The sequence below is a fragment of the Trematomus bernacchii genome, unplaced genomic scaffold (genome assembly GCF_902827165.1).
Source record: "Trematomus bernacchii unplaced genomic scaffold, fTreBer1.1, whole genome shotgun sequence".
Taxonomy (NCBI): domain Eukaryota; kingdom Metazoa; phylum Chordata; class Actinopteri; order Perciformes; family Nototheniidae; genus Trematomus; species Trematomus bernacchii.
This window is the reverse complement of record NW_022987567.1, coordinates 4,906,563-4,922,825: the sequence shown is the minus strand read 5'-3', so window position 1 is coordinate 4,922,825 and position 16,263 is coordinate 4,906,563. Positions and strand designations below refer to the sequence as shown.

The 16,263-nt window shown below is 37.7% G+C and overlaps 1 protein-coding gene across 1 annotated transcript; it reads right to left on the bottom strand.

Moving 5' to 3' along the window:
* Nucleotides 1–778: 778 nt before the first annotated feature.
* parm1 (prostate androgen-regulated mucin-like protein 1) lies at nucleotides 779–9,734 on the bottom strand. The gene is made up of 5 exons (XM_034126038.1): nucleotides 9,598–9,734; nucleotides 8,016–8,209; nucleotides 7,560–7,923; nucleotides 3,155–3,233; nucleotides 779–2,013 (listed from the first exon to the last, which is right to left on the bottom strand). Exons 1-5 carry the CDS (start codon nucleotides 9,626–9,628, stop codon nucleotides 1,935–1,937), a joined length of 747 nt encoding a protein of 248 aa, XP_033981929.1. The 5' UTR covers nucleotides 9,629–9,734; the 3' UTR covers nucleotides 779–1,934.
* Between the last annotated feature and the right edge of the window lie 6,529 nt (nucleotides 9,735–16,263).

Sequence of the window (16,263 nt, the reverse complement as noted above, 5' to 3'; positions counted from 1 at the left end):
GCTGAACTGAACCTCAGCATCCATGTTCATTTTAAGTAAACACTGTGTCCAGTATCACATCACTGTGTTTCACATGTTTTAAAAGCGGCCATGCTTTTCGGTTGAGATAGCTACATTAGATATTTTTGCAGAACAGAAATAAAGATCTGAACCCTAAAGATTATTTTTCATGACTCTATCATTTCTAATTCAACAAATCAATGTACCGATTGATTTTTTCTAGCCCCACTTTTATATTAACATTACTGAAGTGGCTACGTTTCCGTAGGTCAAAATGTGCAGCAGCAAATAGAATTATGACTTAGATTATTGTTATAAATATCCCAACAAACAACCTCATGTTGTGCCAAAACACAAAGCCAGGAAGCTTCGAAAAAGATTGATTGTATGGCCATGCTAACTGCTCTGTGAGGCTGTAATTGTTAGCGCAATGCTAACTATAGCATGGTAACGTGTTCACTCCGGCAATGCTAACCTCCTAAAATCGTAAACTGTGTTGATCCGTCTTAGTTTAGTATTTTAGCATTCTAGCTTTTGCACTAAACAAAGTACTGCTGTAGTTGGTGGTAATGTTATTATTTGTATAGGTCATAAACTGAAGTTCTTCACAGATCCTAATTTTGATTGATGATGATTGCTAGATGAAGACTCAAAAGTAAAAGCAAATCATTTAGACAGGAAAATGAAAGTCTGCCACCAATTACTCGATCATTGTGTGTTCACGATGGTCAACGTTGCTCCCTGAGATTCCCCTGCACAACCATCACAGGGACTTACAGTCTTTCTTAATGGCTTTATTACACAAACAATGAAATACAATCATATCTCACAATAAAATGTTGTCACATTATTCTTCACCTGAATGCAAACAAACAATAATGTATTAAACATTCAAGATATCAGAAAGGCCTAAGCTCCTAAGCGAAGCAAAATCTCACTGAAGAAAACGTTACACTATACACAATCAATACCTACAAAATAATAAATACAATAGTTGATCAGGTATCAGGGAGCCAAATTAAATTCCCAACATTATATTTAGGCAATAGTTATTGTAAATTCACCCTCCTAACATGATTGCTGTCTTGTTTGGTTCCTCCAATGATAGGTCGAAGTTTAGGCTCAGCTGAATAGCAGGAAGGGATTCAGTGTTTCGCTCGAGGAAACTTCAGTGTCTTAAGTGTGTGATATGAAAACAACTCACTTTAATGGACTGTATGTGACTGTATGTTTGTCCTTGGACAGAATAACCCAACTCTTCAATGAAAAAATGATTTAATCTTAATCTTAATCCAAGGTGCTAAAGCGCTAACCCTTTTTTTTTTTAAAGCATTTCCATTTTATCTAAATACATAATATAATTGCTTGATTAACAACAGATTAATATTTCAACTGAATGTGAACATACGTTTGCAATGGAAATCTTATCGTTTCACAGTAAGTGCCGTGGGAACAAAGTACCTTAGTTGTTGCCTATAAAACAATCTGTGATAAATCTAAAATATTTTGATCTACTGTTAATTTTATTCATAAATTGCACTTAATTTGTTTTACTGTTCAAGCATCCTGGTTGGCTTCCTATTGTTTTTATAAGTCTAGATGCCAGTATCCTGAGAAATTCATCATACCCCTGATATACATGTTTATAATGAGTTTTAGTAATATGATTCTGCGCTGTGAAAATACGGCCAGAGCTGTTGGAAAAGCTACCTGAGTAAAAATGTCCTACCTTGGTTACTACACCTAGCAACAAAAAGTGTTTTCGTGTCATTTCTTTTTGCATTTTGCATTAATCAAGGCTGCATGTCAGTTTTTAAAAAGTGACCGTGCTGAACTCATTAGCCACACACTTTACACACACTCTGATCAGAAGGTCTCCTGCGAACTTTGAGTTAATTGGGTCTCTTCCGTAGTCGGAGGTCAAAGGTTCAGATCTAAGAGTCATACATGGGGTTGCTGAAGTTTACAAAAAAGTGTTCGTTGCTTTCCAAAAGATGGTTGTAAGATCTTCGTCTGGAACGGAGAAGGAGAGCAGAAAACAGAGTGAGAAAAGGTTGACTTGAGAAGAAAAATACAAGAAATCCCTCTAAAATATTCTTTAGCAAAGATTTGATGACCGTAGTCTTAAGAACATGTGAAATAAAAATAATCTCATTGGTCAAATTCAATTTGGTTGTGAACAGTTTCTATTCGAAAACATTTCCCAATTTGGGATCAATACAGTATATATTATCTTATCTTATCTATTCATTTCTCTGGTGTGAATAGTCAGTATGAGACCTGATCACACCATATTTACTTTATTTAAAAAAACTTTTATTTAAAATGTTACGGCCTGGTGAGATAATTAAATCATGCGTTTGGTTCTTCAACAAACTCCAATCATCTTCATTGTGAAAGCAGAAACTTGAGAGAACAAAAACATCCACGAACAAAACCAAAACTATCCGAAAAAAATAATCTTTCATTGTGATTTGAATGAACTATGCCTGATTCACCCAAAAGGTACTGACTTTCCTCTGGGATGCTAAGAGCACTGATGCTGTTTTGCTGTTACTTTAATATGAATATGATCTTTGATGCACTACAAAAACTCCAAATCCTGCCAAGTATATTTGTCTAATATCTAGTCATAATATGTATTTACACCTGATATAAGACACAATAACTTCACAAGTAACAATGCTGTGAGATATCGGGTCTTGTTTTTAGACAATGCATCATCTTGTTAAGTAAACAAATCTTATTTTGAGTTGTATCTCAGATTAAACACATATTTGTTTACATATTTATTAGAAAATCACCAACTAAAATCAGAAAACAGAAATGTTTTGAGCATTTGCGGCTTACACCATTTCCTGATTCTGGTCAAATATAGTTCAAAATAAGTTCTCCCAGCTAATTACAAGATCTGATTCATCTAAATATCCCTTCTTATTTCAAGAAATCTTACCAATCAAATTTTCTCTTGTTCTATTGGCAGATCTTTGAACTTATTTCAAGTGAAAACAGCTTGTTTTCATTTTTGTTAACTTGTTTTTGGAGCAGCATTTTTTCCAGTGTGTAACAGTTGCCAGAAAATGTCATCACTAACGTTGTAGTACATTGACGGTAGAATAATGTACTTAGGAGTTTGTTTAAGCTCTGGACTCACCGGATCCTGTAGAAGTACAGACCAACAAACACGGCTATGACGGTGATGAGGAACACACAAATAATCACTGCAATACTTCCTGAAATGAGACACAGAGAAAGACATAGAAGATAAGTCTGAAGATATTCCTTCTGATTCAAAAACATGTTTTTATTTCACCATCTCTAATCCTGCTTCTCTTTTGCCTGTTACACTCCTCTGAAAAATGGAAGAAAAACATATTGCTATTTAAAGACATAACTACAACAAGGAGAGCAATGTACTGTAGCTTCCATCTTTAGCCGTTCTTTAGTGTTAGTTTGGACGCTTGTAATTTAACCACATTGTAAGGACCATGCCATCATCTAATTGCAATGTGAAAGAGTGCATCAAATTCCATGGCAATACATCTGCATCTTTATAAAAGTTGTTAAATCAATTTAATCCCAAACATGAATGTCAATCATAGTTGGGATTCAATTAGATGTATGGGTTAGGGTTAGGGCTAGGGTTAGGGTTAGGGTTAGGGTTAGGGTTAGGGTTAGGGTTTGGGGTTAGGGTTAGCTGATTAGATCAGTGCTTCTCAAACTTTTTTCAGTAATGTACCCCCTTTGAAACATTTTCTCTGCCAAGTACCCCCTGACCGACCCCGGACATTTTTGACAGAAAAAGCCTATATAAATAATTACAATAATTAACAAACCAATTAACAAAATGATATATTATGAAAAACTATAAATACAATACACAAATGTAACATGTTTATATGAGGACCCCCTTAGTGTTTCTAGGAATATTTTATATAAAATGGTGCTTTCTATTGAATTTATTGTACTGAGATTATTTTTGTAATCATGCATAGTATTTTTTTATCTCACATACCCCCTGCAGTACCCCAACGTACCCCTAGGGGTCCGCGTACCCCCATTTGAGAATCACTGGATTAGATTATAGGAATTGATCGGGTGTGAACCATTGTTCTTTTGCAATTTCTAATACTTTGGATATTTGACAGTCCTTAACAAATGGTTTACTGCAGGACTGGCCAAGAGAGATTACCATTTGAGCAATGACCAAAACAAAACATGGCAAAAATGTGGTTTCAGAATGAATTTGAGGCCTAAAACTTCACAGAATTGTCTCCGATATTTGGAAAGGTGCGAGGTGCAATCCATGGGTTGCATGAAGTTGCAAGTCATGTCATCACACCTTAACGTGCCTCATAGTTGAGAGAAACAAGTACAGTAAGTGAATGGCCTCAACTGTAATCGTCTCCTGCCAAATCTCTAACTGTATCAAGAAAAACTTGACTTTGCCCAACAATGTGCCATGACCCAAAGATCATTCCTGTTCCAGCCAAAAAGTTGACCTTTGAGTTTAGGAATTCATTATTAATCTACTTTCTGGAAACTTGGCCAAGCAGGAAGGAGCTCTATTTATATGTACAAGATAATACTGATGAAATGACACTACAGATCACTCCTCTTATATAAAAGCAGAATTCCATCCATAAACAAAAGCCATGGGAAATTATTGTAGGCAGTTTGCAGCGACTGTCTAAGGTCATTGATTGAAGTCACTAGGCTGAAGGAACACCAAGTGATGGGTAACTTTGTAAAAATGTTACAGTGATCTGTGAGGAACTTTCAGATATTTGTAGACTTAGTTTACTGTAGATCATCAATCTTAGTCTCGTCATGGAATTAAAATGTCTGATCTTTGAACTCACTAAGCGTTGGTGGGTGGAGTGTTAGGTTAGATAAAGGTTTGTGTTTCTCAGTCTGGAAAACTCCCTTCTATTTTAAATGGCACAGCAACCACTTCAGACAAACTACAACTTGATGCAAATACTACATTATAAGCTTTAGCATTTAAAAAGAAAAGTGAAGTTCAATGTTTTTTACAGGCCACAAGACAACAAAAAAACAATAACATTCACTGACCAGTTGAGATTAAATCAAAAATATACCAGATACAAATGAGACACCTTGGAGGCATTGGAGGTAATGATAACCGTTACAGAGGGAGAAACCAGGTGTCAGCTTAATGGCAAATACATTCTGACATTAAAGGACCAAGCCACCTCTCTGTGACCAATTTTTACGAGTCTTTCATTGCAGGAATAATTCTAACAAGCATGTACTGTATGGTGGATTTTAGCGACTGTTAAGCCGATTCGACTGTCTTGATTGAATATATCTCAAAATGTGACAATATGGGAAATATGTTTATGGTCATAAACCAATATAAAACACATACAAAAATATTGATGGCGTGGAAAGTTCAGGGACCAACAAAGTTATTCAAATGATTAATGATGAGGGGATGTCTGTACCTAGTTGGAAATGGATCCAATATTTTGGTTATAAGAGATCACTGATTGCTCTGTATATTTAACACTATACTAATGAAACATAATTGATATAGAGGAAGGTCTTCCAGGCACTCCAAAATGTAAAAACTGGGTACTTTAGTAAAAAGTAAGAAGCCAACATGTTAGAAAAAATTATTTTGGATGATGTAGCCACTTAAACTAAGACTTTAAATGATTTTCCTTGCTTACACTGTCTTTCTTTAGATTTTGGATTGCCTGGATTGTCTTTCTTTTAAGCCAACCCAACAATATTCATCTAATTTAAGCCAAATATTTCAACCTGATGTTGCTTCTAGAGAAACTGTCATGGGATCAAAGTTCTCCTTACAGTACAGCAGTTTTCTACAGTATATCTCTTCCATGCAGGACGTTTTCTAGGAACTCAGACTCTTAAGTTTCATTTCAGTTGGAGGAACCAGGGTCTTAACTCAGTCACCTCAAAGGGTGTGTCCCAACTGATACATCAAAAAAGCATTGCTGTGTTTACTTTAATCAGTTTAATTGTCCTTATCTCATGGAAGCATACGTAGAAACAGTCAAGTTCAAAAACCACCGACAGAGAGAGAGAGACACCCTAAGAGTTATGAGTCAGATGCATTATCAGCATCAATTTCTAATTATGTCGGGAAGGAAGTTATTTTACAACGGGGACACAGTCCAAACTTAGTTAGAGCAGGTAAACACCTCAAACCTGCAGTTGTTGGGGCTTTAGTTCCTCACTTAAGAGCACTTAAACAGGGCAAATAAACACCTTACGAAGTAGTAAGAATGGCAAGATGTGAAGAGCTGAGAGGCTGTGTATTTGAAAAGTTTAAATCAATATGATTAAAACCGACCAATATGATAAAACTAACCATGTTTTCAAAGGAGTTGACAGAACATACAACCTGAAAAGTAAAGATAAATCACACAAAATAAATTATTCACAATTCTGTAATGATTGGCCTGCTCTGCCACACTGAGTGATGTGGTAGCAATGAGCGGATGTCATAACAAAAATTAGGGCAAGGATTAACCGGTGCACTTCAAATAGCTGGTGTTCAACTGTTAAAGTCTCATCTGCAAAGTAAACCAGGAAGTCTGAAAAAAAAGTATTGCTTTAAAAAATTAACTATAGATCAACACAGTCACTGCTTAAAGGGGTCAAAGAGAGGCGTGCACAGATAGTGTGATGCATGGACTCTTTAATCAGAGAGGTGTGATCCCCTGTGTTTCGTTGGTTTCCAAGGTGTGTTTAGCGTTAGGCAATGTATGAAACGTGGGGTATTTAATGGCAATATATTTTGACTGTGCTTTTAAAAAAAGGTCTTAATTAAACGGCTAGTCTTGGTTCTGGATTATTTTTGGCTGAGCCACCTTCAAATCACTTCTTGGGACATATTTTGTTTGAGTTTATGACCAGATACCTGTAAAAGTAACTATTACGCCCAAGACTGCATCCTCTCTTTCCTTACATGGTTCAGGTCAAGGATTCTTTTTTTCGTTTCCCGCTGTGAGCTAACTTTGCAGGTTGGGTTCGTAAACAATTTGTTTTGGTTGAAATGCTTCGAACGGTTCACTTTTCTTTGGACTACGGAAACGGGACCTATTCCGTGTTGGTTGTTATGCCTACATTTTTTTCAAAAGGTCTATTGTCTAGGGCAGCAGTTCCCAGCCTGTGCGAAGGCATTGCAAGTCGGCCGCCAAATAATTTGCAAAACATTATGATTTGTGTGGAAACATTTTCATTATTAAGATTTCTTTTTATTTGAAACTCATATCCTTTCTCTTTCTTGATCCTCCTTTGCAACGGTCATTACTACTGGACTAACAATGTGTCACATGTTCTGAATTGACCAATCAGAACTTCATTTAGCCTCCATATTGTTTATGTTTGAATGTGGGCCGCACATTTTTTTTTTAGATTCTTAAGTGGGCCCTGAGTTGAAAAAGGTTGGGAACCGCTGGTCTAGAGTATAAAATAAAAGTAAGTAAGTATATAAATGAGTGTGCATAAACACTGTTACTAGAGCAAATTGTAATGAAACAAACAACTTTTTTATCAATGCATACCTGAGCTTAGAGCATTGGACTTGTGTTCTTCATGTTCCAGTGTGGTGGTTTGGGTGGCAGCAGCAGAGCTGGTGGTCTCAGTGGGAATGGTGTTGTTGGTATTGGTTGTGTTGGTGGTCTCAGTCGGGATGGTGCCATCGGTAGTGGTTGTGTCGGTGGTCTCAGTCGGGATGGTGCCATCGGTAGTGGTTGTGTTGGTGGTCTCAGTCGGGATGATGCCATCGGTAGTGGTTGTGTTGGTGGTCTCAGTCGGGATGGTGCCATCGGTAGTGGTTGTGTTGGGGGTCTGGGTGGTGGTGGGGCCAGTGGTTGTTAAAGTGGTGGGGGCCTGGGTGGTGGCGGAGCTTGAGCTGATGCTGGTTCCCTGTGGGTCAGTTAAGATGGATGACAATGAGGTAGAAGATAGAGAATACTGGCTGGTTGTTTTAAAATACAAATCAAGTGTGTGTTGTTTACCTCAGTGCTGTCTGTAATTGTGGTAGAAGCTGGCATGATAGGATTGGTGGAGGTTGTTTGTGGGACAGTAGTTAATTGAGCAGTTGTAATCTGGGGGGGGGTGCTGTTCCTCATGTTCATTGGAGGTTTTTCTATCCGTTGGTCTGCTTCTGCTAAGGACCCCTGGGTTGTTACTGCAGCGCACAACAAAAGACCTGCAATTCAAGACAAAAGACGTACGTTTAAAGTACATTTCACACATTTATGGGCATGCAATAGCTATTATTGAGGTTTGTATGGTCCCCAAAGTCTCTTAGGACATTATGGTGGCATGGTTATTATCTTAAATGGCCTTGAATAGAAACATATATAAGTATATTAAGGTTACTTTACTCAGCATGCTCACAAATACATATAACAAATGACACTAATGTCTTTCTAGAAGATCTCATTGTGAGTATTATTTAGCTGGAGAACCCCTTTAAAAAACTTGTCTCTGTGTTTTTAGTTAGGCTTACAACCACGGGATCCACTACTGATTTATTACTGTATGTAGAAAAACGAAAAGATCTTCGAAAGATCTTCAACAGGTAACAATGGGCTGGAGGTTGGACACCATGTTCCCATTGTCCAGTAGCTGGACCACTAACGCATTTATTTTTAAATCTTTCATCTTCACTTTTAGAAAGTAAAGAAATACAATACTTGAGTGGCTAACAGTTAGCAGTCATGTGAAGCAGAATGCTCTAGAAAAGGGCGCTTGATATCAGTTTTTAAATTAATAGGAAGTCAGCATGCTTGTCACTGTTCATTACATTAAGTCTTTTTAGAAAAGTTTAGAGAGAAAGTCACTTCATAGTTCTTCTTGAAACCAACTTCAAAAGTCAGAACATATTATACTGTGTTGTAAAACCTCCATTACTAACCACAGGTCTCAAAACAGCACGGTGGTTTGTTCAGCGTCAAAAAGGATTTCCTGCCTCTGCAGTAGTGCAACTCAAATCTGTTTAATGATCACCAAGACACGAAGAGTACAAACTAAAAATCTATCCGATGTGCATGACTTGGTTGTTAAAAATAACAGAGATCTTAGAGCTTGCCATCAAGTCAAACTTGACACAATATATAAGCATTCACCCCAACCAGGGAGATTGATTTATAATCTTTTGAAGTGAGATTTATCTTGCAACACTATCTTGCAACCGGTAGAAGAACTGCTCTTGAGAAAACCTGCAACTTAAATTGTGACAAAGTATTAGCCAGACCTAAAATAGTTGTAAATAGGAAAGAGGTCTCCTCCAAGCAGCAACTTAAGTAACATTTGGAGAGATTTCTAACAATCGCAAGGGTTAAGAGCTACAATGAATAGCAAGAAAATCATTTTTCACACGTGGGAGTTGAGGTGTCAACGTTTTAAAGTGGTCTGCATTCCCTCTACCTCCCTGAAATTTCGGCAAATTATTCAATTATAATCTTGATTAACTTGAGATGTATTCATCCCCATATTCTGACGTGCTTGAAACATTGACACATCTATAAAGACAAAGAGATCAGATTTGAACACTAGTCACCACGTCAAATATCATGCATTGATGTTACTCACATGTTATCAGAGTTTGCAGGCTGACTCTCATATTGTGTTCTTTTCTCTGTATAGTATATCTCCAGGAACTGGTGTGTGGCTGCACTCTGCTCCCTGAGGACAGCTGCAGTGTGTGAGTGTGTGTGAATGTGTGTGAATATGTGTGAGTGTGTGTGACTGGAGGTGGCGGCGTGTACGAGCCTGGGGGCGAGGCTGCATGATCACTGAGTCATTCCGAGGCTCACATGGTGGCCAGGTCTTGATTATGAATTAATACTCCACTATATCTCTACATCTCAAGAGTTAAAACATGTTACTTTTACTCCACTAAATGTATAGGATTTAACACCATTATTAGTATGTATATTTATGAACTTTATTTAATTAAAGTTTGCAGTTTGATACACTCAAATGAATCAGTGTATATGTATTAAAACAGTAATTGTAATAAATACATAAGCAAATTAAGCTGAATTCTGTGGACAACTCCGTTTTCTTTTTCTGTATACATTCCTGTGATTATAGAGACCAGCTAACACCTCAAAAATGGTCTGGGGGCATATCTATACTTCTAAACTTGTTTTAATATATACTATATTGCAAAAAATGTGCGATGAAAATTTGTCTAATGTAATTTATGACTTACTCTTTTATTTTTTAAGAGGTGTTTGTTGTTGTCAGAATTATTAAGTGTTTCATGTTGTAATACTCAATTGTACCAACAGAGGCTGAAGTGCAAAACAGTATACGACATGTGCAAATACCCTGTATACAATTCATGTTTTCATCTCAGTCATTTTAAAATTCCTCTAAACACAGGGTACTTGAGTGTCATCACATTTTATAATCATGTTATCGTTGTATTAAGAGGAAGAATGATTTATTTAAATGTAATGACTTCTCTAATCAGCAATAACCTTTATAGTATTTTATGGGAAGTAAAGGAAAGGTTTATATGTGAAGAACAAAAGGGAAGAAGAAAGAAGGACGAAAATTCACTACCGAAAGCCGTTAGTAATTTATTTTTGTAAATCGAAATTAAATATTTAATTTTGCATGAAATGTACCTTAAAGGGATAATTTTCAAGATTTTAATTATTTTATTAACATAATCCTTCCTAATTTACAGAGCGGGGCGACGGTCATAATCCCAGAACGAATTGAACGAATTGTAAAATGATAACTCATTGCAGGGTTTTAAGGGACTCGTCAAATGTAATGTGTACATTAAGTATTATGGGAATGACATGCATGTGTTGGACAACTTAACAACTTACTTATAGTTTACACTTATGAGATAATTTGTTTTAGAAACGAGTAGTGTAAGGGATTATAATTGGAATTTCAGTCATTACATAACAGTAATGAATCCCACTAATGCTAACTTCAAAAGCTTGTGGGCATGCATGTTAGACTTTTAATCAGCGGTATATTTAATGAGCTGTGGATGTGAGTTTGATCTTTAAGTTCAATTGAAGGATTCACTAATGATGTGTTGGCTTTGCGTTCAGGTGGGAGGTGTAGGGACAAAGTTCAAATCCTTTAAACCCCATAATTCTGTTTATATGATATGTGACCAACCAATTTTTATGATGTGTGTTTTAAGCTGGTTTTGGAAAGTCTGTTCAGAAATGGAAGTATTTTAAAGTGTGAACATTTTCCGAAATTGTGATCATCTGTCAGTGTTTCCTGTTTGATTTTGGAAACCCCCAGTGAAATGTCTGTTTTTACTTCCTGTCTCTGTGTTTTCATGCCTGATTGATTGTCTGATTCTTTTCACCTGGTACCCTTGTGATTAGTTCTGCTGGTATTTAAGTGCTGGTCTTGTGTTGGTCTTTGTCAGATCGTTGTTTGTAACATGTCACAGAAGTCTCCTTTGTTTTACCCTGTCCTGCCTGGATTCAAGCATCAAAAGAGAAGAGCACTATAGGGTATGCATTATTGCAATATTTGTATTTTTCTTGTCTTTCAGAGACTCCACTGACCCTGTTTCAGGCTTCAGACTTTAGTCCTGAAGGTTAGATTTGTTCTGTGTTTCTATTTGTGGTTAACAATCTGTAGTTCATAGCAAAAACCAGAAGAGAGCAGCATATTCATTTATAATGTGGCTTGTCATTTCAAGACCCGGAATTCATAGGAGATTAAAAACACCACTGAATCTGTCTCTATAGATTTGCCCCTAATAAGTGACTCCATAAAATATGTTGGGAATATAGTAGGAATGCCAAAAATTCAAAATGTTAAAGGTCCCATGTCATGGCCATTTCTACTGATCATATTTCCATTGTTGAGGTCTACTAGAATATATTTAAATTGTGCAATTTTCCAAAATCACATTGGTTTCTCATACAGCATCTCTGTATAGTATGTGTATTCACTCTCTGTCCTAAACGGCTTGTTGGAGCTCCTGCCCCCCCCCCCCCCTCCCTGTGAGCCCAGTGTGCTCTGATTGGTCGGGACGTTGCGAGGCTCGTTGCGAGGCTCGTTGCTGCTTGCCGCTGCTGCTCGCTGCTGCTCGCTGCTGCTAGGAGCGGACAGGTTTCCGGGTCGGTGATACAGCGAGAACAAATGAAACTCATCCTGAGCACACACAAACACTCACAGCCGAAGTAAAAACAATAAGTGTGGCTTGATATTGAGTAAGAAAAAGGTTTATAACGCTGTGAGAATGGGTCTGCGGAGAGCATTTCTCCGCCATCCCAACTCGTCTATTACCAGCGTTGAGGGAGCTCTATGCAAGTCAATGGGGACTCCCTGTTAGTTAGCCAAGGGACCCTGGTGTGCGAGGTGCTCCGCGGATTGGTCCATTTGGGGGGACTTTACTGGCATTGATCCGGACCAGTGACCTTGTATAAAGTTCACAAGTGGACCTTGATCAAAAAAGTTTTGAGTACCCCTGCTTTAGAACATATCTTGTATAGGTTCATAGTTTGTTATGTAGTAAGAGGTTTACATGAACCTCATTGAGAGATTTGAATAATGGAAACCTCCTGCAGTGACCTCGCTGTGACGAACTCCCTCTGCTCCCCAATGGCTGCCTAATGAATGGGTGTAGCTGCTGATAGCCCTGAATTAGTTTGCAAAACAAATGAGGATGGCTACCATGCCAAAGAAACCTCTGTGGGGAAGAGCAGGGAAAGAGGGGCTGAAACGAATGAATAACAAGAACTATACTTAGGTAATATTTGAAGAAAAAACGTTCTATTTCGTTACGTTTCATATCTAGGATAGATTATGTTGCATTGATATTTTTGAAAAGCAGCAGGAGGCGTTTAATGGTCCCTTCCCTCAGTTTGACACAGGTGGACATTTGGGTTTTCTAAGGGTTGAACCAGCGCCCACACGGACATTACTCCCTTTTTTTTAAAGAACTTTTTGCTTTATGCAGGATGCAAGCGGTGTTGTGGCTCTAAAACACAAAGAGGGTAAAACATTAAAGGGATTTTTCAGGTGCCTCTTCATCAATGGAATAATGGGGGTAATTATCTCTCAAGTGGAGAAAGGTCTGCAATTGAAATGGACTGTTTGATTGAGGCTGTAGCTTATCCACCACTAGATTAAGTCCAAAACTGAGGTGTGTGTCGGTGTGCGTGTCTGGTTCTGTGCGTTACTTAAATGGCCACTTGAGGGCTGAATCCGAACAAGTCAATCTCCATAGACCCCATGTTAAAATGTGAGACTTTACAGTGGATTATAAACATGTTTACAGCCTGGCATGAAAATATGGTTCTATTTTCCATAGCTAATTTCCCCGATTTTATGTAACTCGTTAAAATGATATCATATCTGGAAGTTATTAATAATATAGAGTGTGGTCACCTTGAGTGACAGGTGGGTAGCAGCCTGGCGACCAGCTGCTAGCTGCCTGCTATTTGACACTGAACTATGTGGGTTGTTTGTGATGATGGTGCATTTTGGATTCAAGACACTTTCACTTTGTCCAGCGGCTCCGCTCTCCGCATAGAAACACAACGACTACGCTAGTTTAACCGCTTGTAATGTATGTTGGCTTTTCATTTGTTCTTGTAAGCAAATCACCAACAAGCCTGACTAGTGCTAGCATTACCTTCTTACTTAGCTACTGTTACCTTGGTTGGTGATTGGCAAATGGTTACACAAGCCAAAAAATCGTTATGACATCATAAAGTGGCCAAAATCTGATCAGCTCATTTTCAGACAGGTTTTTATATAAATGGATCAGGACAAAAAGAGAGAGAATCTTTGTTCCTGAAACGTTCAGAATCTCTTTACACAGAGGGGACACATGTGGATTTTGCACAATAGTTGACCTTTAATTTAAAAAAAAAGGAATTAATTATGTGTATAATGAATCTACTTCATTAGCTAACATATGGCATAATCTCTGTTCACACTTGACATTTTAATATAATAGGGTTGCATAAGGAAGCTCATGGAGTTTTAAAAGGTTCTAGCTCTGGGGGGGGGCAGGATGGTCAATAACACATTTCATGGTTCAAAGTGTCATTAAAGCAAAAGCTTGACCTGACGGTGGCTTTAGAGGAAAGTTTTTAGAGGGTTACAAGAATCTCTTCAAATCATTCTCTTGGCACCACGAATGTCCATATCAAATCGAATTGCAAACTACCAGCTGGACAGAAATGTTGCTCCTTACTAAAATGTTGCCCAACAGACCAACTGAATGACAAAATTAACTGTGAATGCCAAAGCAGAAAATAATGTGCTCTTTATGTATGACTGGAACTAGCCTCCCATCATAGCCCTGCAATCAAAGTTGGCCAATGCTCTTACACAACTAATGCCTGAATTATACCGCCCCATTATCCTTCTCTCCTTTTAGAGAGGGTTGTTTTTGTGTTCCTGATTTCCTTGATCACTGCTTTCTTACCTGAACTTTGTCTTCTCCTTGATGGACTTGTTTGCCAGATCTGTTTATCTACTCCCTTGGTAGCAATTCTAGCAGGTAAATAACTTTTTTCGGAACTATAGTCTGTCTTAGTGTTGAGCTATTGAGTCCTCCTGCCTGAAATGTCTCCAAGGTTCAAGGCTTTTATTAGTCATAGCTACAAAGTAGTTATGACGATGAAAATCTTAGGTCACAGGCTCCACCAACAGTGCGACACAATAAAACAGAAAAACGGAAAGAATAGTGCAAGTAAATACAAAAAGAAAAATTGTGAAATAGTGCAATAAGAGTCTATATTCAAGTGATTGGATCCAGTTGTTACAGTGGGAAAACACTCTGGACACAAATGAAAAAAGAATCATAAATTACGCACAAATCCTTATCAAATGGAGAGCTTCAAAAATCAATACCATCCTGACATTTGTGTGACTGCATCACGAGGGGACTTATCAAAAGCCCAGTGCATGTTGTGAAATGTTAATTTGCAATATGTTCTCTGGCCAACAGGACTCCTGAATAAATGCAGTGGTTATTTCTCAGTTTTTAGTCAACCTAGTAATGTGCTTTTTTTATGCACGGTCACAAAACTGTGCTCAAAGCTTTTTAACCAATATTTCCCTCATCTTGAATTCTTATTGCCTGATTTAGATTAGTTTTTTTGAAGGTTTGATATACAGTATAAACTACAAGAATCCAATCAGGACGTTCAAAGAAAGTCAAGATAAAGAAGGAGAATACAATACATTTCCAATGCACGTTGAATCAAATCACAAAAGGCCACAGTTGCCTCACGATATTTGATTTGTCACCTTACAGCTGCTCCCCAATGTAGCAGTCCTAAAAAAGATCCTGATATATTGTTGCTGCTCTTACAGTGGAGAGTCAGCTCATCCCCTTATGCTCGTGTTTCCTGTCTAGAAATCGCCTCCGCTTAATGAGACCGTGACCTTTCCTCAGCATATTTTCTGCTATCAGTCTACTGCTAAGTCATAATCCACACAGCCTTCCCAGATTGTTTGATTTGCATTTATATTGACGGAGGGAATGTGTTGATTGATGCAGTGGTTGGTGGCAGCCTGGACACAGTCAGATAAAATGATGTGTTGGATCATCTCGGCGTCTTTAGGTCTCCTCCCTGCCCCAGCTCCTAAAACCAGACAACTTCCTCTTATTGTCTTTCACACATCATTGTGATGAAGTCCCAAAGGTCGGCGTGAAGATTGGGGTCGATGGCAACGATCAATCAATAGCTGCCAAGAAAAGAATCCAATATGAGCGAGTGCATTGATATTATTGGAGAGTTTTGCTTTTTCTAACATTGCTTATACAATCAAAGAATGGGTTTTAATGAGTGACGCAGCACAGGGACCAATAAGAGCAATAACACAGCTTTAATTTAGCCAATAATGCCAAAGAAGTGCAGTTTCCAGCATATTCAATGAAAGTCCCCAGTTCAATCCCTTTTGAACTGGATATCGTTTGGTTTCGATATGTTGGTACTAAAGAACAACCAATTTAAAGACATAATGTTTGGCTTTGGGTTCCTGCAATGGATAACTTTTCACTACTTTCAGACATTTTATAAACTAAAGTAACATTAAGAAAAAAATCCTAAAGAATAATTCAAATGAAATGATGTAGGAGCATACTTAGTGTACAGAAAGTTTTAATTGTCGTCAAAATTCCAAATGTATGTAAATACTTTTGTCACCACTGTCCTGTAATTTAATTCAGTGTACATGTTTTTTTCTGCCACATCTTCATTAATTTGACCTCCATTATGCTAATGACCACCTTATTTC